Raw genomic sequence first — 23,832 nt, 5'->3', positions numbered from 1 at the left:
TATTAATTTAAATGCTATTTAACTTTAAAATTTTACATAATTTTTAAATAAAAAATCTTAAAAGCCATATTTAAAAACGGTTGGTAAGCGAAACATCCATCCTCTTAATCTACTTTAAATGGAGACTAAATTTTTTTAATTAAAATATTATAATCTCAACTCAATGCGTACTGAACATTGAACGAAGCATTTGAAGCTGCGGGCTCACATCCCCATGCATAAATAAATGCTAAAATAAGCGACGATCCGACTATAGAGGCAGGCTGCCTGCGACAAACGGAGACGATCAAACAAACAAACTTTATTCTATCCTATGCCTTCTCCCCTTCCACTTCTGCCCCAAGGGCGCAGGCTTCCTTCTTTTAAAAATTAATAATATTTATTTATAATATAATTTAATTATTATTAATTAATTAAGCTCTTCTGCATTGACTTGTTCAGTCAACTGCATTCCCTCAAAAACTGGCCCTTCCAAGCTAACTTTAAACTATATAAAATTTGTACCCATTTTGTGTGTTTAATTTTTTTTTTATGTATTTTATTATGTGGGTATTTTTTATTATTATTCAAATATAACAATAATTTATAATGTGAAATGTAAAATAATGAGTGATTCCTTTTTGTGAGTGGCTTTTGACGGAACACTTGTAAGAAAAAAATTAATTAGGGTACTGGTAAGTGTCTCGTATAAACTCTCGATGCTCAAAACTTTGATACTACTGAAACTCTATTCTATTTGACATATTCCTTTTATTGACGATCAATCTTAGCTCATATCAAGTTATTAAGAAAAGTTAAAATCTAAATATCAATTTTGTTTTGTGAGATTAAGCATAATTGAGATTAATTATTTTTAGATAGTTTTTAATTTTTACTGAATAATGGGCCTGTTTGTTGCAGCTTAAAACTTGCAATTTTTAGCTTCTAGTTTCAAAAAGTTGGGATGTAGTGTTTGTTTTAATTTATAGAATTCTAAACTTATACCTTCTGTTAGCTTTTTAGAAGGGGTAGAAGCTGACTTTTTCAAAGTTGGGGTACCCCAGCTTTTACAACTTCTACTTAAATAATTACATTTTTGTGACAATTTTACCTTTATTTTTAACAAAGAATTACCCTCGTGTCTACACAATCATGGGTTTTTCTTCTCCACCACCATCTCCATTTTCAGATATCTTCCTCTCTATATACTCTAATTAATTTTTTTATAACACTTGAAACTTATACATATACACTAATTAATTTTTAAATTATCATTCTATAACTACTAAGAGTATTATGAACAATTATACAAAAATAAGTTATTTTATAGCTTATGATATCAAACATCACAACTATTTAACTACAACTTATAAGAAGCTGCAATAAACAGGTTCACAACTTATTCTAATTTTTATAAACTATAATCTAAGAAGTTATAAACTATAATTTTTTTAATTAAGTTACAACAAACGGGGCCAATGTTTTGTGAATCCAAAACATTTTTAGATAGTCAATGTCGTGTGTTTAAGTATGTCTTCATACGGTTGTCGATAATATGTGTTTATTCGACGAGTTATGTTTTGAGTTTTGAACAACGATTCACCGGTCCAAATCTATTCAAATCAAGGTGTGGCAGGATGTAGATTTTAAAAAAGGCAAGACATTGTCAACCGTTAGTTGTGCATTGAATGAACATTTCTTGAGTTTTTTTATAATAAAAAAATATTTTGTAAATCCAATAAAATGTATATTTATGTTTTCTAAAATTGGAGTGTTCTAATTGTTTTTAGGAATAAGTGCAATTTTATAAATTTGTTTGAATTGAAAATAAATAAAAAATAAAATATTTGCTAAAATCAATTTATTAGCGACAACTAATATGCCAAAATCAACGATTATGAAAACGAAAATGGAATTAAAATTACCATTTTAAACAATTTTTTGTTTACAAGGTACTTTTCAGGATGACGTGGCAAACTCTGATTGGGTGTGAGCTTTAGAGGAGCCGGCTCCATTCATATCCAAATAATCACGTGGAGCAAATTCCATATCCCTACAGCGGAAGAAGCAAAACCTGGAGTGGAGATAGCAACTTCTCAGCTTCTAGATTTCGGTAAGTTTGAACTGTACCCCATCCCGCTCTCGACGCTCCCACCCACTTTATATTCACAAACACCACACTCCTGTCTCTCTCTCACTCTCTCTCGATCTATCTCTTTCTCTCTTGCGCTCTCTATCTATTGGAGCAGATTGGCATGTCCGTCGCAGGGAAACCCTAGCTCTGCTCGCCGGACAGCCGTCGAATGGCTTCGGGGCTCCAAATGCAGAGTAAGCTAAACTCTTGCTTTCCTCCGCTGGCGAACTAGCATCGCATCGCATTCATCAGCTTAATTACGTGATATATGTATATATGCAGTATCCACGGATTAGATATATGAATTTGTACACTCACACGCGGATTCAGATGGATATGTGAAAGACGCATTTGCATTTGCGTTTGCATTTACTTTTCTGGTGCTGGCTTTATTAAATGACGCTACAGATGTATTGGTGTTATGTATATGTATATCTATTGGAATTTCGCATCACAGATCTGTCAGCTTTTTTTTGTTTTTACTTATTCTTAGCCTACATTTTGGATCCTTAAGCGGAAATTTTCTAGTTTTTGATCGTGATTTTGTGTTGTGTTTTTTTTTTTTTTTTTTTGCTGCGACTTGAGTTTTTTAGTTGACTTTTGTTGGTTTGAGAAAGTCACAGTAAAAGATCTGGCTGCATTGTCAAAATGTTCGCTTATTTTATTTTTGTGGCGTACTCTTGTTTGGATTTGAGTTCTGAAAATGGAATATGGAAGGGCGTGGATGGATTTGAACCCAATCATTTCCAACAATTGACATCCCTATCTGATATTTGATGGTCCATTCTGGAAGAATTTTTTATGATGCTTGTGTGATTTTGGCTTTAATGGTTAGTCCCCTTGATCCAACTCATCTGTTCCTTATCCCACCTTATATATTATATATAAAAATAATCTCTATATCAGTTGACTCATGGAGCATTTTCATATGAAGTGAAAACATGTGCGGCATTCACATATCAATTGAAGAAAATGGAAGAATTACTCCTTTTTTGCCAGTCTGTAGCATGTTACTTTTGCCTTCATGAGTTAAATTTATCATTCATTACTTTTTCTTTTCACTCTCGGAGGCACATATACCCTTTACTGGGAAAAAAGAAAGAAAAAAGCTGCTGACTGACTTAAGAAAAATGAGTACCATGGAGAAATTTGTGGCAGTTACATGGATAATCAGTTTTTTCCTTGCCTATAGTTTTAGGTAAGAAAAGATAAATTTATGTATCTTCTCATAAAGCTGTAAACCAAAATTGTAAAAATGCCTTGCAGGACTCAGTTATTGCTGCTACAGAGCTAAGAAGATAGGTCATTATTTATTTGCAGCTTAAAGCTCTTGCTAGAGGAAAATGCAGGTGAGGAAAATTTTATTTACTCTACTTTTTTGAATTGATTGTCTATGAGGGGGGTCATGTTGACATAGATGCCTCCATGGGATTAAAGTAGAACTATAGAAGAATGAAGTAAGGAATTGCATTTTAAGTTTTCAACTGTTGTTATAAAGAGTGAGGGAAGTTATTTCTGTAAAATGTTTCTAGTTGCCTCTAAACATACAATATGGGCGATAAAGAAGACTAAATGTAGAGATCTTAGGGTTAAAAGATAATAAATTTGAAGATGGTGTAGGTGGTATCTTCTAGGATTGAAAATGAAAAATTAAAAAAAAAAGGAGGCTCTGTTCTTGTGTAATAATGCCCTAATGCTGCACCTTGTATGGAGTTGGGTGAAATGGACAAAATTGAGGAAACTAATAAAAAGGAACAACAAAGGTGATGCTACTGAACCTAGGAGACAGCATAGTCTCCGATTGAGTGAAAGGAACACCATGAAAAAGGTTTTATATAGCCTAGACCATAGACTTTTCCAAGTTGAAATTTTCATTTCTTTCAAATTAAACTAGAAAAAATTATTGCTGCCTCTTTACCTGTTTCTAATTGCTGAAATGTCCTTTTCAGGTTCTTCACTTTTTGTTTTTTTTGCGCATCAGAGGGACGATGGAAGTGCTGGTGTGGTGAAAAGTGTTTCAGCTTAACTCTATGCACAGTGCAAGTATGAATAAAGAAAATATAACTGCTAATAGATTTGCTGATCCCCCTGTTCGAATTACACGAGCACGGGCTAAAGGCCTAACCACATCAGGAGGGTTACCTCCATCAAAGCCTTCAAAGAAACAGCAGGACCAGAAGCTAATCCTTCGCCAAAATTCAAAAAGATTAGCCTCAGATGAGAACAAAGCCTCCATTAGTGTTACTACTTGTCTCCAGCATAAGAAAAGGGCAGTTCTCAGGGATGGTACTAACATATTATGTGATAAGTCACTTAACAACTGCACCAGTGCTGCCAAATTTCAGGTGCCAGTTTCGCTCTCTAAGGCTAAATGTATTCCCTACTTGAATGCTTTTAGATTTTGTCTGTAGCCAAAAAGAAATGGATACTCAGAAGTTTTGCTATGTTCATTGTTTGAACATGCAAAATGGACCTTCTCATTTCTATTATCTTATACTTGAACTTATTCAGCAATAAAGTTTTTGGTTGTCAATCTTGCAAGCAGGCTAATAAAGGTAATGGGAAGAAGAATGCAAAAGTGGCACCATCTGTTTCTGTAGAAAATTCTCAGGTTGAAGAGGCTGCAGAAGCAAAAATAACTGAAGAAATATCCAGACTAGAGACCGAGGAGTCAAAACAGACTACTTTACCAGCAAAATTGAAAGAAGATGTAACAAATGGACAAAATAATTCTATTAACATGAGAGAATTTGCTGTAGCTGGCAAGAGTCTTGTAAAGCAAACTGCCAGTAAGGATACTCAACAGAAAAGCCCTTTCAAGAGAGGTAAGATACTCCTTTAGATCTTCTCCATCAGGTCACAACATATGAGCTAACAGAAGATGCTGTCTTGGTTGATGTGAAATGTGAATGGTGTGTATCTCCATTTTGTGAGTGATTACTTCTTCAACTGCTGGATTCATGTTTTGTTACAAGTTGAGCATAGACCCTCATAAGCACTATTGACCCATAATGCTATATTTGCTTAATACCTTGATAATAATTTTTTGTCCACTACATATGCAAAAAAACCTTGATAATTAATTTGTGTTTTCAACAATTTTTAACATTTATTTACCACGTATTTTTATGTTTTACTTATTTTATTGTTTTTTTATATCTGTTACCATCATAATTCTGTGAATAGTTGGCTGTTCAAACTTGGCTCGGCAAATTAATGTGCTTCAAAATTTGTTCAAGCTTGACTTGTTCGTTTTCTGAGGCTATCTAAAATGAGTTTCAAAATACAAAGCTTGAGTACCTTGGTTTTTGTAATATGGACAAGCCTATTGAATTCAGCTTAGAAATTATTGTATCTCAACACATGTTCAAGCCTGGCTTGTTTCCTCGACAAGCTAAAGATTTGAACAATGTTTTAGTTGCTGAGATGGAGCACCTTGGTTTTCTTGAAGTCTAAAACCGAGGGAAATAACAGGCTTTTTCAACTTTAATGTTTTACTGGAGGAAACTAGTTTTATTGATTTATATGTTGAAAATAAAAAGAAATGAATGCAAAGGTTGTAGTGTCATCTAAAAATTTTTCTTGGCTAGAAAAAATTATGAATTTTTTTTTCCTGCCATGTTCTTTTTGAAAAAATTTAATAGCCAGGAATAATGAATGCTATTATTTTTGTGTTTTGCAGAAGGCAAATTTTGTGAAAAATTAGAAGCTTCTGATGATCTGCAGATTGCTGATGTTGATTCAAACCGTAAGGATCCTCAAATGTGCAGCCTATATGCCCCTGACATCTATAGTAATTTACGTGTTATGGAGGTTTGTATAGCAATCAACCTGCCATCATCATTTACTCCTAGTTGCCACTTTCTTCACCTGCCCATAACTAGGAGTTGTCAATGTTCAATGTTGATTCAGTTCTGGCTGCACATCTTGGATATGGTCAATATATATATATATATACATATACATGAACCTAGCTGTCCTCTAATTATAACTTCAAGATATTATTATACCTCTGCTATAGGACTCCATCATCTGATAATTTTTTTAACCACCATGAATGTCTTTATTTATATGCTTACTTTTTTTTAGCGTCCTCCTTTCTCAGCTTGATCGAAGGCCTTCAGTCAATTATATGGGAACAGTGCAGCAAGATATTACTCCAAACATGCGAGGGATTCTGATTGATTGGCTTGTGGAGGTTTGTCTCATGTACTGTCACTTGGGCTTTGGTTTATACATTCTATAATATAACAGTACATGCATCTGTTAGGAAGGCATATAGTTGTTTTTTTTTTTTTTTTACTCTAAGATGTTAAGTCTTAATATGTTGTTGCTGTGCAAGAATCTGTTGCTTCCATCTAAACAAACACCAGGGTCAAGGTGTATGTCATTAACTTTTTAAGCCTTTATATCATTCCCAAGTGGTCTAATCCAATGGATTCTATGTTTCCTAGTTAATGACATCTATTTAGAAGCTTAGTGTAGTTATGATACGTTCACATAATGCACACACATTTCCCATTTCCCTTTCTAGCACTCTTTTTTTCATGTGGTACTTACGATGGTATAATTCTGTGGATGATGATGAAGTGCATAATATCCTTGGGTTCTTTTAACTAGTGAAGGATGGTGAAAATGTTTACTGATATTTTTTTTATCTTCTCTTAAAGGTTTCTGAAGAATATAAGCTGGTCCCTGACACTCTTTACTTGACAGTCCATCTCATTGATCAATTTCTATCTCAAAATCACATTGAGAAACAAAGACTTCAACTGCTTGGTGTTACTTGCATGCTAATTGCTTCGTAAGTTCTATGATGTCATTGCGTTTTTATTGTATATCGTGAAATATCATAAAAATCTCTCACAGTTCCTGAATGATAGGTACTGATTAAATTCTATTGATGATTAAATTTTCTCTGCACAATTATAAATATAAACTCTTTTATTACTTGAGCTCTTCTTCTCCCCCCTTCCTGGGCATCCTCCCCATGGTTGCAGGTATATGCACTAGATTGCAAGATTTATCAAGCGATGGATGAAAGTGAAGAATATCATTTGCATTGAAGTTGATGAATTTGGATAAAAAAACTATTTGTGTCTACCTCACTTAAGGACATAATAATGCCTGTATTTTAATTTCAGCAAGGCCCATGGTCCTATTTAAAAGCTTATCATGGTGAATTTGAAATTACAATGTAATAGGGTTTCTTTGAAACCAATCCTGTAAGGGCATCTAGTTTAATATGCCAGGATCTTAGTTTAGTGTGTCTTCTAACAGTATATGTCTGAATCCTGCCTTTTGTTGTGTTTTTCAGTTCTGACTCCTTTCTTCAGCTTGTTCTCTCAGCTATTTTCCCTAATCTGATGTCAGTAATCCATTTGATAATTTGCTTGGATCTGAGAGCCAATTTGCACCTTCTGAAATTTCTTAGCCCTAAAGCATCATGTTAATGACTAGATGCAGTTAAGAATATGGTGCTGCATCTGTAGCAAGACTACAATAATTTATCTACATAGAAATTGCTAAAAGTTCCAGTCATGTGTACTTAAAGTAACTATTATGCTCCCTTGGCTTGTCTTTCAATGATCTTGATGTCAGAAAATTGTGAAAAAGACCTCTCTAATATGCGTGTGCATGTGCCTGGGTGATTCTGGCCTATGCAAATTTTACTAAAGCGGAAAGCTGGAACCATCTGTCATATTAACACTGCCTTTTCTCTTGGTAATAACTAATAATAACCAACTTTCAGTAGTTTATGCATTCAAAAGTCTTTTGCATGGATTTTGGCTTATTTATATTTAGATGGCATTTGGATCTTCTGTACTACTGAAGGATTTTTACTCTTTTGTTGCACGTCATTGCTTGAAGAAAATATGAAGAAATTTGTGCACCGCATATAGAAGAGTTTTGCTTCATCACTGACAACACTTACACAAGGGAGGAGGTACGTTCTTTACTGCTCTTTGAAGCTTGGTCCTGGTAGCTTCAATTTTCAATCCGTATTATGCAAAGAAAAACTTGTGATATTTAGAATCAGGGATTGCAGTGAATAGCATATCAATTCTAAGAATCATCATCATTTACTTTTAAAGCATATTTCAACTACATCCTCACTTCATTTTTCCTCTATTAATTTTTAAAATGTAAACCATCAACCATGAATTGTCAAGACTCTTCTCCATTGTCCTTTGCAATACCTAAATTCCTATCCTTTGGCTTTCCCTTTGCCTCAACATCCCTGTTATGCTTAGGGAAAATCATATAATTCCCAGGTCTGGCCATTGGCCTTCTACATATGAGAACAACCACCTCTGCTTCTACTACCCATTGGCTGAACCCTTAAATTTGCAAATCATCTTCACTTAATTTATGAATTTCAAATGCTATCCTCTAAACTTCACCAGTTCTCTCTTTTCATGTATTCAATGTATGTGGATGAATGGAGACTTCTGACTGAGGCTCCTTGTCAGGTATTAAAAATGGAGACTAAAGTGCTGAACTTTCTCGGGTTTCAATTATCTGTTCCGACCACAAAGAAGTTCCTCAGGTATCTGGCATTCCCACCATCAGCCATCTTTATCAACAACTGTTTCAACATGATTTGACTACTCCATTTAAAGCTCTTCTAAAATACACTTATTCCATCCTGATTTTCAGGAGATTCATTCAAGCAGCACTAGCTTCTTCCAAGGTATGTTCAATTGTGTTTATTGCCCCCTCCAATTTCCAACAAATTAAACTCGTAGCAATTACACTTGTCTCTTCATCCCATTTCATTGTTTTGCAGGTTCCTCGTGTTGAGCTTGAATTTTTAGCTAATTATTTAGCAGAGTTGACTCTTGTTGAGTATAATTTTCTCAAGTTCCGTCCATCCTTAGTAGCTGCATCTGCAGTATTTTTAGCCAGATGCACACTCGATCAGTCAGATCACCCCTGGGTCTGCATTCCTTATCCCTCTTCAGTTATCTTTATCTGTCTCCCTTACAACAACAGAAACTGACTTCTTGCAAACTTCATGCAGAATCCTACTCTAGAGCACTATACTGGTTACAAAACATCAGACCTGCAAGGCATTGTTCTTGCTTTGCAAGATTTGCAACTTAACATTAGAGGATGCTCTCTGAATGCTATCCGTGAGAAGTATAAGCAACCAAAGGTAAAAAACTGCACTGGATTATATATAATAACTTGCTTTATTTATATAATAATTTGATGTTTCAATTCGGTCATTTTCACTTGAATTTTTGAATAGTTGAGATAAGACATAGTGGAGTTATTCAATGATAAACAACATAAACTGGGTAATTAGGAGTCACATGTAAAATTAAATAACTAAGAAAATTTACGGTTAAAAGTATTGATAGCATGTGTGGATTTTAGGAATTCAAGGGCCTGGCTGAGTTCGTATCAAAAGCGCATTAAAAGACGTTCTTATTATTTCCCAATGACTAGTGATTCTGTCTTTCTAATATGCTTGAGTCAACCAAACATGGTTTTGCACTTCCTTTTTCTAGATTAGAGTGTTCTATTTGTTGAAGTAGCTGCAGCCGAGCTATCAATTTCTCCAACCCCTTGCTACTTGGGCTTAAAAGTTAAAAGAAGAAAAAAAGAAATAGCATCAATTTTCAGAGATCCCATAAAAAAATCGTCACTCCATTTAGCTGCGTGGTTATCTAACACAAATTGTTGTTGTCATGACAGTTCAAGTGTGTGACGACTTTATCTTCCCCAAAACCCGTTCAATCGCTGCTCTAAAGTTTAAAGCATAGCCTGATTAATGCACCAGAGGCAATATATTTGTTGTAACTGCTCTTTACTTTCTCATAATTAGGGAGCATTATTGATCCAACATCTAGATTTTTCCTTCTGTTCTTTAGCTTTTACAGTTGTTGTAACATGGTCTCCAGCTCCATTGACAACCAGACCTGTATCGTTGTAACGATGAGTTTGTAGAAGTGAGAACAATTTGAGCAGTATGTGCAGAGATACAGGCAACTGGTCATGTTTATAAACATCTGTAGTCTGTCGAAAGCCTCTCGACCTCAATTTGAGCCCTAATAGATTAAAAGATTGATTCTTCTTCCCTTGATTCCTGATGCATTCGTAGCCAGAAGACTTGTATTGGATAACATACTCACTTTGAAATCTTTCCATGGTCTGAAGAGCCAATGATGAAAGGCTTATTAAGATTTTCTCTTCATCCTTCGTGCTAAAAGTTTATCATGTTTCCAAACATTAATGGTATATTGGTATGCTTTCTATGTTTGCCAAAAGAAGAGCGGAGTTTGCTACCATATCAGAATTCTGGAATCACCAGAAGCAAAGTGACAAAGTTCTGGTTTCCTGCTGAAAAGAGGCTGAATCTGGTTTTTATTTATAGATGAAGTGTTGGTTGTCACTGTGGTACGGATTCATGCTCTATTTTTTCATTGAAGTACCATAGATGGATGATTCCTGGTCCAAATCGAACTAAGATCATCTACTCATGTTGCCCTCTTCATTCTCATTCCATTATTAAATCTTTCTCGAGCAAACCCTATAAGAGTATAATTGAGAAAGAGCAATGGAATGACAAAGAATTACAAATTTAAAAAGGTTTTAGAGTAATGAAATTAAAAGGAATTAGGTAAGAAGAATTTTAATTTGATCCCTTTCAAAATAACATTTTTTGTGTCTCCCAAATTAAGGTATAAAATCCTTAATTGGACAATATTATCCTTAAATACATTTCTAAAATCCTTCTTATATATCCATTGTTAAAGTATAATTGACGTTTGTTAGTTGTTTAATAATAAAATATTTTATTCATTTTCATAATTCTTTAAAAAGAAAGATAAAAATTTATTAACCTTGCTTTCATTTTATTACCCTTAAAAAAAATTAACCAACCAAAATAGTTAAAGTCTGACCTTATTGTTGTTGCTAGCCACCTAGTCAGTGGGCAATTCCAATAATTGGAATCAATTAACGAATTCCCTTAACCACGGTGGTTTATATACCAAAAAATGAGTTTGATCAAATAATTGATTTTTTGTAAATTTAAAAATTAATTTTATAATAAAAAAACTCAAATCACGTTTTTAGAAAAAAGTCGTTGGCCACTATCCACAGCGAATTTTGATAATCGAAATCGACCATTAGATCTGCTTTGCTTTAGTGACCCACATACTCAAAAATTAAAAAAATCTAATAGTTGAATTTTAATAAATCTAAGTTTTAATGTAAAATATCCACCTACAATAAGTTGTCGAAAAATTTACTGAAAGTACCATCAGCGTTGACGAGCGAGTATAGTGGTATAAATCGAAGAGAGAGAGATGCTAGGTCAATGTTGGAGGAAGATGAAAGGTCAAACGAATCAAAGACGAAGGCAAAGATGTAGAGCCAACACTTCGGCTTTGCCCCTTCACTCGATCTATTCGTCTTTCATCTCTCGACTCTTTGGCAACTTAGAGTCTCCGTCTTCATCTCCGAGAGAGGGTGGTGGTGACAGGTGCGGAGACGATGGTGGGATGGTCGTATTGAAAGATAGAATAAAAAAAAATAGAACTCTAAAAACAGTCAGAGAAAAAGAAAATTAAAGTAAGAGTAAGTAGCAAATCAATTAGTTCGATTAATCAACCAAAAAAAATCAAACTACTAATCGAATCTAAATAACCAAACTTAACCGATGGATTCGATCGAGTAAATTTGATTAATTCAGCTAACCTCTCATCTCCTCGGTCCTATTCATTGCTGATACTCCCAAACATAGCAGCGGGGAAAAGTGGGCAAAAGCGACATTAAACACGTACTTTTATGCAATAATACTAATAATAATGGGAAGTGTTGATTATTATTATCTTACGTAAAGGAAAGGCGCGTGCAATAGAGAAGTACAACCCAGCCTAGGTAGAGAGTCGCGCACACTCACAATCACGAAGCTTTGGTTCGATTTTATGCTTCGCTTCCTCCATCTCCTCTACTGTAACCTCATTGCCCGCTGGTCAGCTCTCTCTCTCTCTCTCTCTCACTCTGTGTACGGAAATTCATACAAATTCGCATCCAATTGATTGACCTTCTATCAATTGCTTCTGTCAATTTGATTCTTGGAGTTCTTTTCTGGTGTCCAACGATTTAGTTTCTGTTCCGTTCAAGCTCTCGATCTTTGTTGTGGACAGTCAAAACTTTCTTATTGTTTAGGGTTTGAATTGTCGGTCCAGTGCTGATCGGCGATTCCTTGCCTTCATGGCTCAATCTCGCCGTCTCCACTGGTCTTTCATTTCTGTGCGGGTAGTGATGATTTTTATTGCGTGTATATGCCTCGGTAGTTTCTTTTTCCCCATATCTGCCGGTATTGAGTTTATCGATCTTTCTTATTGACGTTGGTCATGAAAATATCTGGTTTTAGTGGTTTAATAATTTAACACTGGCAATTAGCTCTATCTGTTGAAATCCGTCCTCCACCGGCTCTTCTTGGCTAGAAGAAGTGGGTAGAAAGAACTTGGAAATTTGAAAGTTGAAACTCGGATTATTCATTTTCTGAGTCTCTAGTTGGCTGAAGATCGCTTTGTTTCCCATCATTATACTTCTAACCTTTGTAGATTTTATTTAGAGGGACTAATTGAAAATTTTTCTATGAGTCAATTTGAGTCCTTCTGTTTCATACAAAAAAGATTGGGGCTGTGCCTCTAAAGGGAAAAAGTGAAGAATGCTGAATCTGATGATAATACATTTTGGTTCTTAAACAGAATGAGGAGCTGCAGTTTATCAACATCTCGTGGTTTCAAATATTAAGTTGGAAAGCGGGTGTTGCAAGTGTCTTAAATTGCATACAGTGGAGAAACGGGAGGTGAAGGTGGATTTCACTTTATGCTATCCCATGTGTCCTTTGCTAACTACTTTTTTTGGCAGAATTAGATGGCCATTCTCTTACTAGGACTCCTTCGTGAAAGAAAGATTGAGAATTCCCCATTGTCAATGGAGCGAGTGGAAACCCTCAATGATCCTGAACACATTGTTAATGTAAGAAGCAGCAGCGTGGCATCCTCATCTGGCCCATCCCATGACACAAATGGCTTGGAGACCCTGCAACATGAAGACCAATTTTCTTTGGGTGTGAGAAACCCAGTTTTTCAAACTTCTCTTTCTTCTTCCAATGAATTGAACTCAAGGAACTCATCACTCGTTAGAAGAGGGGACAGGCATGGTCGTCGTCGCAGGAGTCCATTAAATTCTGGGTTATGGATATCTATTGAATTGGTCCTAACAATTAGCCAGATTCTTGCTGCTGTCATTGTTTTGTTTTTTTCAAGACATGAACATCCACACGCCCCTTTAGGTGGGTGGATTATGGGTTATGCATCAGGATGTGTTGCAACACTTCCTCTTCTTTATTGGAGATGGCATTACCGCAACCAGACTTCAGAACAAGAGTCATCTCAGCCCCGTCAGATTTCTACTTCGAGCAACTCTTCGGTCGTCTCTGTATCCACCGTGTCTGCCCTTTCCAGTACACAGACTTTAGAGGGGGAAGGCCAGTCCACAGGCGCAGCACCAAGAGGTGCAGGTGCCCAAGGTGTGAGAATACCAAATCCAAGGTGTGTATTCTTTCCAGGAACTGGAATTTTTGTTTGCCCTTTGACATCCCTATTTCAGCTTTTATCTGTCTGGTTTATCTGTATCCATACTATTGCTTCAAACCCTTCTGTTTAGCTGATACTGTCATCCAGCTTTCTAGGTAATTGAAATTGTTTGTACATTCTTTGTTACAACTATTGGTCTTGTCTTGGCTTTAGCTGGCGAAGGGTGAATTGGTGAGCTGTGGCTGCATTTTTTGTCCATACATGACTATACAATTGAAAATGAGTTGTTTCTCATAGCTTTTAAGCTCTGTAATGGATTGTCAGTACCTGAAGTACAGTTCTTGGCTATTCTATTTCATAAAACCTAGGGGCTCAGGGGGTGTAATGATCCATTGGCAACATTTTGCTTTTATTTCTATTTGCTAGGATCAAGTGACAGAATCAGAGGCTTAGGAAGGAGAAACAGGGGAGAGCTCTTTATGGATTAATGGTGGAACATGCTCTGGAATGAATTTTCCTATGAGCTAATAGTTGTGGAGTCACTAAATAATTACCCTTTAAAAATCGTTTTGAAGGCTTAAAAAGTTAGGAATTTGAATTAAAGACATGATCTTACCTTGATTTAGGCAACCTTAAGAACTATACATGAAATATTCAAGCATTTTGTCTCCTCTAAGCTATATGGGAAAATTATGGGTCAAATATCAAAATCATTTCCTTCTAGATTGAGTGCCCTAATTCTGTGACTAGCAATTGACATATGGAAGAGATAGAGTGGATCCTAGATATCTAAACCAGGAAAAGTAGAATACAACTAACTACAAGTCTCTTAATTTATTCTCTACCTTTAAGCACACCATAATTGCATCTTATTAACTGAGTTCAATTTCAAACCCATTATCTGAACTTTGTCAAAGCAATTTGAGTTCTGATGAAACGTGAACTTGTTTAGAACTGTCCACCAACAGGTGGTAGGCAAAATATTAGGCCAAGACTATGATCCAAATGTAGCAGCACCATAAAAAGAGAAGCACAGTGGCTGGAAATACAGAGTTGAAAAAGGAAACTTATTAAAATCTTTAGAAAAGTTGCACGAAGAAGAAAAGATTTCTTCAGGATCAGTAATAGCAAAATACAGCTATCAATCAACTCAAGATTGTAGCTATCAACATACAGAAAATATTGTCACAAACCTAGGGTTTGTGATAGGTTTAGAAGAGGAATTGGGGAAGAAATCAGAATTAAAGGAAGGGGGAAATCAGTAGAAAGAGGGAGAGATATTAAGAGGAAAAGGGGGAGAAATAGTAGGGAGAAACCAGAGGGAGAAGGGAGAGAATTGTAGAGAGAATCAGAATTTCATTAATCAATTCATGCATATTCTCTCCTCTTACAATGGGGCATTTATATAGGCATAGTAGCTAATTAACTAATTTCTAACAACCTCCTAACAGCACCCATGTGCTTCTAACAACTTGTAAAAATATCCTAACAACCTATTACAATCCTATTACAATAATACCCTTCTATTATTCCTTGGGTCATGACAATTTCCCCCTCCTTGAAAGAGTTCTTGACTCCAAGAATTTACAACAATTTAGCTATTGCTCCTCAACCAATTCCAATTTTCTCTAGCTTGGTTGTTCTTTCTTTTATCATTCCCTTTTTAGGCCGCTTCTTCTTTGTTCTTGGATACTTTTCAGCTGAAACAAAAATGATAATCAGTGCAATCAAAGTTACATCTTCCTCCAAGGAGTGACATACCATTTCCCGTGGGTTGGTGATAGCTACCAAGTTAAGATAGCTTGTACCCATAGATTGAGGATCCAATATGATGCCAAATCCAGTCAATATATCCTCATCTAGTGCCTTCATTGAATTTAGCTGCTTCTGGTCACAGGCAACGGCTGAAACTTGCAGTCCTTCATCCTTCAATTGTTGTTGCTCCTCAACCTCAAAATTTACAGCAACATTGTGGAACATTTTAGGATCAGTTCTACACACCTTCACAACATTGGAAGATATTTCAGCTACAAGTAGGTCATCTTCATAGCAGTTCTCATCTTCAATCTGATTTGTAGACTGATTCTCAACACAATTTTTAGCTTCTTTCTCTTGCAAAATTTGGCCTAAACAGTTGTCTTTATAACCTCTCTTTGCTTCTTCAGAATCATTAGTTACCCTTGACAAGTTTTCTTCAGTTCCAGCCAATGGTTCTTTAGTCCCAACATGATTTATCGCTTGTTTAATAATTGAATTTTCATCCACCTGAGGAGACAAATTTCCTACATTAAGCTTGGTAGCTTGCAGATCTCCGTTATCAACTGATCCAGGCTTCCCATTTGGTTTAAAATCATTTGGTAGCTCATCATTTCGGTTGGATGGGGCAGAATTTTCACTGCGGTGTTCACCACGCTCCTGGTTCCTGGTTCCGCCTTTCCTTCATTTATGATTCATGCTCCAACTCTTCCATAAAATTATCAATGCTCCTTGCTTCCTTGTTTGCTCTTTCTTTCAGCTTCTCCTCCGGCTGCTCTATTTTTAAGAATTCCTCTTTGTTAAAACTTCGTGATAATCATCGAAGTATTCAATGGGAAAGTTGTAATGATACTTCTTGATTAGTATCATTGCAAACTCCTGTAGCTTCTCGCAACTTCTCGCGGAACATACGGCCAAATTCCTTGCACTCTTCATGAATCCCACTGCTTGTTCCTTTGTCCTTGTTGTTGCCAACTGAAAATGCAGCCTTCTTTGACTGCCATTGAGGCTCCATTCCAGCTGAAAATGAAGCATTCTTTTGCTGCAATTTAGGGCTCATCTGCTCTATATATGCACTGCTCCCAATGGCCTCACAATCAGGTCGTCCCCCTAAAAATGCAGCACCCTTCTGCTACGATTGAGACTCCAATGTCCTCGTGCTTGCACTACTGCCCCTAGCAAGCTTCTCACGAGCAGGACAACTCGAAGGCCAATAAACAGGCGCTTTGTACATCCTAAATCCATCACTTCTCTTCAGTATGTACCTCACAACAGTCGCCTTTGAAGCTGATCCAAGAGGTGGCAATTAATTGCAGGTTCTAGAGTCGCCTAGAGCTACCAATTCTCCTAACTCGTCTGCTGCAAGTAGTCTCTATACTGTCACATACCTAGGGTTACCTAGGGTTGTGATTGGAATTTGGGAGAGAAACTGGATGATAGAATTAAAGGAGGGAGAGAGAATTCAAAGAGAGAGTTAGAGGGAGAGATTAGAGAGGAAACAAGAGAGAGAGAATTAGGGAGATAAGAATCACTTCATTCATCAACATGCATTTCTCTACATTTTAGGGTTTATTTATAAACTATTCAATAGTAACTGAAATCTGGAAAATAGCACCCATGTGCTAACAACTCACAAAACACCTCCTACTAACTACTACAACCTTATTACAATAATGCCCTTCTCACTACCCATGAGTTGTGACATTCCCCTCCCCTTGAAAGGTTTCTTGTCCCCAAGAAACTTATTACAACCAAGCCATTGTTTCTTCATCCAATGCCCATCCTCACCCATTGGTTTCTTCTTCGCTTTTCCTTCTTTTTATCTTGTTTTTCCCTTCTCTTTTGCTTTCTTTTTTCCTTCTCCTCAGCAGCAACAGTAGTATGTCTTGCTGCCACACCAACGAAACATGAGTAAGCAAAACAACAAGGGTGTTGGTTCCTTCAACAAAGAATCCTTTCCTTTCTTCCTTTCATCTTGTTTCACTTTATCCTTCTGCATCCTCCATTGCTCTAAATCAGAAACATACTGCTGGAAGGTTTTAGTGTAATCAATTTCATGCAAGCATCCTCCCTTAACCTCTAACCATGCTTGATCTGCCCTCCATTGGTTATCCACTTTGATTAAGGCACAAATTTCCCTCCAATTGACCGATTTCTCAGTTGGAGTTACCTGATTCAGAGTAGGTAATTCAGCCACTCCTTCCATTCCTATTCTTTCAAGGGAAATAGATTTAAAATCTCCACAATCTAAGGCTGTTGTGGGCGTTTCCATTCTAAGATCTTTGGCTCCTGGACTGTTAGCTAACATCTCAGCTTTATCCTCAACAGTTACCTCCTCCAACGGTGTCATATTGAGGATTTTAGCGGCTGGATTTTCAGTACTAGTGAGAGTGCTTGAGATGCTGCCAATTGTTGGACTGCCATCCCCTAATTCTTCGATCCCTTCTACTGCTTCGTTTTCTTCCTCATCAGCTTCTTGCACCTCCAAATGAACAGCCTTAAAAGCTCCATTGATCATATAGGTTTTGGTCCTTTCTCCAAACCGGTTACACAAGTCAATTACAAATTGCGGCCAGCTCAATTCCACCATTCCCCAGCTCCAATTTAGGAACCAAACGTATGAAATTCCACTCAGATTAGCTGCGGCCATTTTTACCTTCTCCTTTTCAGCTACTCGGTGTTGGTAGAACACCCGTTCACATTGCCGAATCCACTATTTTGGCCTATCCATGTCAAACACTGGAATAGCCAATGGAGCAAGAGTGGGCAAATCGGCACTTGGAATTGAAGTTGACAAAGTCCGATTAGCAGTCTGAAATTTATATGAATGCAGGATCAAAAAATCGTCCAGCTGCCTACGGAGGTCCTTAATTTCTTTTGTTGTAGCAATTAATCCTTCGGCCATCTCCTCAATTCAATTCCTGGAAATTACACCTTGCAACCGCCTCTTGATCAGCTTCCAAAAATCTCTTCCAAAATTTTCTTATACTAAAATTCAGCAACCCAAGCCAATACAATTGTTACTTCCAATTCAGCAACCTTAATCCGCCTCAGACCTTGCCCTAGCAATAGCCTAAACCTGAATCAGCTTTTTAGCTGCAGCTGAATGTCCTCCAAATCAATCTCCGAGATCTGATCGAGTTTGTTCGGCCTTCAAGTTAGCCTACTATCAGCTTCCAACTCACCCAAAACCTCTGCCCTATTTACGATGGAGTATCTAAGGATTGTCGCCTTCCAAATTTCAGCTTCTTAACAGTTTGATTGGCTCCCGTTGCAACTTCTTGTGAATTGCCGACTCTTACTTTCCCAAGTCACCGAAATTCTGTCCGAAATCAGCTCATAGTAGTCGCCTAGGAGAATCACCCACCTCACAGTAGTCGCCTTGGTCAAATAGCCAAGGATTCCACCTGCTTCGCTTTGGCAATTCAAATATGAGCTGAAATTTACAGCCGCAAGACTTCTTCACTTCTCGCCCGAGTCAAATTAGAATTCGCCTAGGACTCACCTCTCGCTCAACTTCCAAATCTAAGTTGAGGATCACAATCAAAATCAAGGCAAACGAGAATCACTGCTTGCGGAATTCTCCTTTGGACTGTTCCCGATGGCACCTTCTTTCACTACTCGGTTGCCTTCCGCACCTGACCGCGTTCAGCCTTCTCGCCTCAACCACATACAACTAGTTTGCCAGAATCAAAGTGATTCAAGGATCAATAAGAGGCTTCCGAATCGGTTGCTAGCTTCCTTCAGTCAATCAGATTCAACAATCGCCCCAACCCATGCCCAATCACCGTCCAATTTGCTCCAGAATTTCCCGGAGTTTGCTGCTTCTTGAATCTCCTTCCGTAACTTGTTCGATTCCACACCCAATCACCGACCAACGTCTTGCTTTTGAAGCAACTTCCGCTACGTAACTCCTCCTTACCTGATTTGATTTCGTCACTGAGAGGAATAGCCTATGGCCGCAATGCCGATCTGATCCTCTTGTTCTGCGTTCGATTCACAACGGATTCGAGATTGCTTGGACTCGATCGCGATCGCTGTAGCCTCTGATAGCTCCAATCTGCTTCTCTCTGATGCCTTAGTCTACTTCAGTCGTGCCTTCGTTCTCGCCCTGGTCACCTGCAACGACCAGATCTGGGACGCGATCAATGACACTTGAGTTTAACGCCGATTCCAGATTGCGACTAGGATTAGGATCGGATGCCTAGATCTCCTTGCTGAGGAGCGTCGCCTTCAACATATAAGTCCGATCATTGTCGGAACTATCTTGGCCAATGTCGCCTTCAATACCAAGCTGATGTCTGCTTCACACGACTTCGCCTCTCAATTCGATTCAATTCCAAGCCAAATTGTTCGTGCCTGAAGCAACGGAAATCGCCTTGGCTCGTCGGAATTAAATGCATGAATCGCCCTAGCTAACTGCCAAGAACTTCCTGATCACCACCTTTCAAGAATCGAATCTGAATTCAGCTATTAAAGTCTCCATAATCACAGTCGAGGAATGATTGGCTCTGATACCATTTGTCACATACCTAGGGTTACCTAGGGTTGTGATTAGAATTTGGGAGAGAAATTGGATGATAGAATTAAAGGAAGGAGAGAGAATTCAAAGAGAGAGTTAGAGGGAGAGATTAGAGAGGAAACAAGAGAGAGAGAATTAGGGAGATAAGAATCACTTCATTCATCAACATGCATTTCTCTACATTTTAGGGTCTATTTATAAACTATTCAATAGTAACTGAAATATGGAAAATAGCACCCATGTGCTCCTAACAACTCACAAAATACCTCCTACTAACTACTACAACCTTATTACAATAATGCCCTTCTCACTACCCATGAGTTGTGACATATACTTGCTGGAATCGTGTTGGTGACGCCGACCTATTCGTCTCCACAAGTCGGATACACTTCTGAATTTCACAACAATCTCCTATCAATACTTGAACCTTGATCGGCTACTAACTTACCAGAATCGTAGCTGAATCTGATTTTGCCTTCAAAATCTACTCGGGTTCACTATCGGAACTCTCCTGACCAGCGTCGAATTCAATTCCTGAGCTGAAATGCTTGCTCAGCTTCGCCTCCTTGTTCAATCGATGCTACTCTGGCTCGTCGAAAATTGCCCAACGCGAAGAAACAGTCTCTTAGATATTGCTGCTATCTATTTCGACAGCCGAATTCTAGCTTCGAAAATACCACCTGCTTCCCTCTCAAGATTCGAACATGAGGGCCTAGATTCACAAGCGACAATCGCCTCACATCAGCATCGAAACCACCAGATCCTGCTTCTCCCTTCGATTTCAAATAATAATTACTGCAATTATTGGCCAAGGGTCACTCACCTGTTGCGCCTTCCAAGTTCGAACTAAGGGGGCTCGCTTGCTTGGAGATTAACACTTCCAACGCCTAACCACCTTTCAGATCTCCAGAGTCGCTGGAACACCGCCCAACCAAGTCGCCTTCAAGTTTTCTCAATCTGGACCTAATCACTGAGTCGGATTTCCCTACCTTCAACTTGAGTTGAAACCATAGCCATGCAGCTACCACCCAATCACTGACCAACACCACCTGTTGTTGCTCGCTAGAATCGGCTCTGCTCGCGATGGTTGCGGATTCAACAATCTTCTTCGTCTAAATTGATGTTCGACCAACCTCTTGGCCTAACTTCGTGCCTCGCTCTAATCAGAATTGAGAGAACCGCGTCTTCTTCTTTCAGCCTCAATGTCGCCTCTCTAGAAAGAGTAAGAACCTTCTTCCGATCAAGGTGGGTCGCTCTCTAAGGCCATCAGTTTGTTTCACTAGTATGGGTCGGAGCTTCCGATCAAGGTGGCAGTGCTTGATTGCCATCGGTTTGCTTCACCAGTTGGGATAAGAACTTTCAATTAGAGTTGCAGCTCACTTGGTCGTGAGAAACCCACTGAAATCACTACCTTCAAACGAATCGGAACCATAGCCAAGAATCGTTGGCTTTGATACCATTTGTCACGAATCTAGGGTTCGTGATAGGTTAGAAGAGGAATTGGGGAAGAAATCAGAATTAAAGGAATGGGAAAATCAGTAGAAAGAGGGAGAGATATTAAAAGGAAAGGGGGGAGAAATAGTAGGGAGAAACCAGATGGAGAAGGGAGAGAACTGTAGAGAGAATCAGAATTTCATTAATCAATTCATACATATCCTCTCCTCTTACAATGGGGCCTTTATATAGGCATAGTAGCTAGTTAACTAATTTCTAACAATCTCCTAACAGCACCCATGTGCTTCTAACAGCTTGTAAAAATATCTAACAACCCATTACAATCCTATTACAATAATACCCTTCTATTATTCTTTGGGTCATGACAAATATGTGGCAGAAAGCAAAGAGCAGAAGCAAGCTTTCATATTCAAAGACCTTTATGTAATAATCTTGAGCTGCAAAGATGTGGAATTTAATCCTATCGTAGATTGTGACTTTTTTTTTTACCTTTTCTGATTCTATAAGCTATCTGAGCTCCTAGACCATAGTAAAATATTCTTCAAAAATTTGTATATAAACTTTGTGACCACTTTGGATTAATGATTAACTGATAGAATTGTACCATGTTTCAAGAGGGGCATTCGAATTCATAAATCCTACAGTATTGAGATTTCTTGTTAAATGCTTAAAGTTTCAAATTAATGTAATGCTGGTGAAGAAATTACAGTGACCAAGTTTACCAAGTTTTACCATGCAGTCTCAAGGCAGTCATGGAATGTTCAATAATTCACATGCTGGTTAGAAAGTTACCTAAATGATTGGGTTTCTACTTTGCAGACTTAAGGCACTTGTGGAATACTTCAAGATGGCTTTAGATTGCTTCTTCGCTCTGTGGTTTGTGGTTGGCAATGTTTGGATTTTTGGCGGGCACTCTTCTTCCTCTGAAGCTCCCAACTTGTACAAGTATGATCAGTTGTATTATAGGAATTTTTATAATCCATACCATTATCCTTTTATCCTATGAAACTCAAACTATTTGTGCATTTTATTGTTTCCAGGTTGTGTATAGTGTTTCTCTCCATTAGCTGTATTGGCTATGCAATGCCATTTATTCTGTGTGCCACAATTTGTTGCTGCCTCCCTTGTATAATCTCTGTCCTGGGCTTCAGAGAAGATCTAACTCAAAATAGAGGGGCCACACCAGAATCAATCAATTCTTTGCCAACCTACAAGTTCAAGATTAAGAAAACAAAAAACAGCAATGGTAGAGAAACCAACTCTGGTACTGGTGATGGTGGGGTTGTTGCCGTCGGGACAGAGAAGGAACGTGCGCTATCAGGGGAAGATGCGGTATGCCCATTTCTTATCTGTCCTCAATTTCCCCTGGTCTGTAGGTCACTCTTTAATGACACATCACTTGAACTTTATGAACCAGTTCCTTGTTCTTTACTTAAAAAAAAAAACACGTGCACTTGGGGCCAATCATTTAAATGCTTCTTTTAAAGCTTTAACATTGTCCTTTGTACTTGTGATATAGCTTATTGTGATAGTATATCTTAGAGACTGGGGAGATTCATGCCCAGCAGGGGCCAAATTTCTTAGTTAAATGCATTGTGCTCTTATTCATCTCATACAAAATCAGTAGTGAGGAAAGCAAAATAAGAAAAAGAAAAGAAGCAATATTAGTTTTGGATGAGGAAAGTGTGGGTGCTAGAACTTCATCGTGGATGAAGAGTTATTGCCTGTTCATGGATCTAACTGGCGTAAGCAAGCATGTAATAGTTTCATGACAAGCAATTCATCATGGGCTAATTGTTTTGTAATATAGATATTGATGGTCGGTCAAGTCACAAATGTTACATAGACTTCCTGCTTTTACTGTGTGTTTTCTTGGATTACCAGATCCTTAATACCCTCGACTTTCTAGCTTCCTAAACAGCTGGTTATTCTATCATTTTACAGGTTTGCTGCATTTGCTTGGCAAAGTATGCAAACAATGACGAGCTGAGGGAGTTGCCATGTTCTCATTTCTTCCACAAGGACTGTGTGGACAAGTGGTTGAAGATCAATTCGATGTGTCCCCTTTGCAAGGGTGATGTTGGTGAGAGCGCTGTGAGTTCGCTTTCCGGACCAAATACCACCAGCCTGCTACAGGGTGAAAGCAGGGCAGACATGGCTTAGCCTTCACATTCTGGGTTGGGTTTGACCTTAATGCTTATGCTGATTGTCGCCCAAAGGCCAAATGTTCACTCCTTTGGCCCCTTTCAGGCGGCGTGCGTGCCGTCTTAGAATGAAGTCTTGTAGCTGCTCCTTGGGATCCTTTGTAATATGTTGAAAATTTGTTCAATGGTAGTAGAAGGCCAATGTGCAGAGCCCTTTCAAGTTGGCAAGGAGAGCAGTTTGTTCATTTTCATATTTGTTCTCATAACATATTTTTA

General features: G+C 37.8%; 2 protein-coding genes across 2 annotated transcripts; both read left to right on the top strand.

Moving 5' to 3' along the window:
- The first annotated feature begins 2,122 nt into the window (after positions 1–2,122).
- LOC127813755 (cyclin-A2-2-like) lies at positions 2,123–10,329 on the top strand. The gene is made up of 13 exons (XM_052354893.1): positions 2,123–2,307; positions 3,380–3,462; positions 4,063–4,458; positions 4,659–4,938; positions 5,796–5,926; positions 6,219–6,311; positions 6,784–6,917; positions 7,985–8,060; positions 8,587–8,663; positions 8,774–8,807; positions 8,904–9,053; positions 9,138–9,272; positions 9,818–10,329. Exons 3-13 carry the CDS (start codon positions 4,144–4,146, stop codon positions 9,869–9,871), a joined length of 1,479 nt encoding a protein of 492 aa, XP_052210853.1. The 5' UTR covers positions 2,123–2,307; positions 3,380–3,462; positions 4,063–4,143; the 3' UTR covers positions 9,872–10,329.
- A 1,638-nt stretch (positions 10,330–11,967) lies between these two features.
- LOC127813580 (E3 ubiquitin-protein ligase At1g63170-like) lies at positions 11,968–23,787 on the top strand. The gene is made up of 5 exons (XM_052354619.1): positions 11,968–12,101; positions 12,847–13,695; positions 22,232–22,357; positions 22,453–22,744; positions 23,357–23,787. The coding sequence occupies exons 2-5, from the start codon at positions 13,016–13,018 to the stop codon at positions 23,573–23,575; spliced, it is 1,317 nt and encodes a 438-aa protein (XP_052210579.1). The 5' UTR covers positions 11,968–12,101; positions 12,847–13,015; the 3' UTR covers positions 23,576–23,787.
- The last annotated feature ends 45 nt before the right edge of the window (positions 23,788–23,832 follow it).

This window comes from Diospyros lotus, chromosome 11 (assembly GCF_014633365.1).
Source record: "Diospyros lotus cultivar Yz01 chromosome 11, ASM1463336v1, whole genome shotgun sequence".
Classification (NCBI taxonomy): domain Eukaryota; kingdom Viridiplantae; phylum Streptophyta; class Magnoliopsida; order Ericales; family Ebenaceae; genus Diospyros; species Diospyros lotus.
This window is presented reverse-complemented; position numbering and strand designations above follow the sequence as displayed.

Bases quoted from the DNA above. Each gene is read 5' to 3' on its own strand.
- LOC127813755 (XM_052354893.1), top strand. From the start codon at position 4,144: ATGCACAGTGCAAGTATGAATAAAGAAAATATAACTGCTAATAGATTT. The intron at 4,939-5,795 runs GTAAGATACTCC...TGTGTTTTGCAG, and splicing joins GAAAAGCCCTTTCAAGAGAG to AAGGCAAATTTTGTGAAAAA. The intron at 6,312-6,783 runs GTTTGTCTCATG...CTTCTCTTAAAG, and splicing joins TGATTGATTGGCTTGTGGAG to GTTTCTGAAGAATATAAGCT.
- LOC127813580 (XM_052354619.1), top strand. From the start codon at position 13,016: ATGGCCATTCTCTTACTAGGACTCCTTCGTGAAAGAAAGATTGAGAAT. The intron at 13,696-22,231 runs GTGTGTATTCTT...TCTACTTTGCAG, and splicing joins GTGAGAATACCAAATCCAAG to ACTTAAGGCACTTGTGGAAT. The intron at 22,358-22,452 runs GTATGATCAGTT...TATTGTTTCCAG, and splicing joins GAAGCTCCCAACTTGTACAA to GTTGTGTATAGTGTTTCTCT.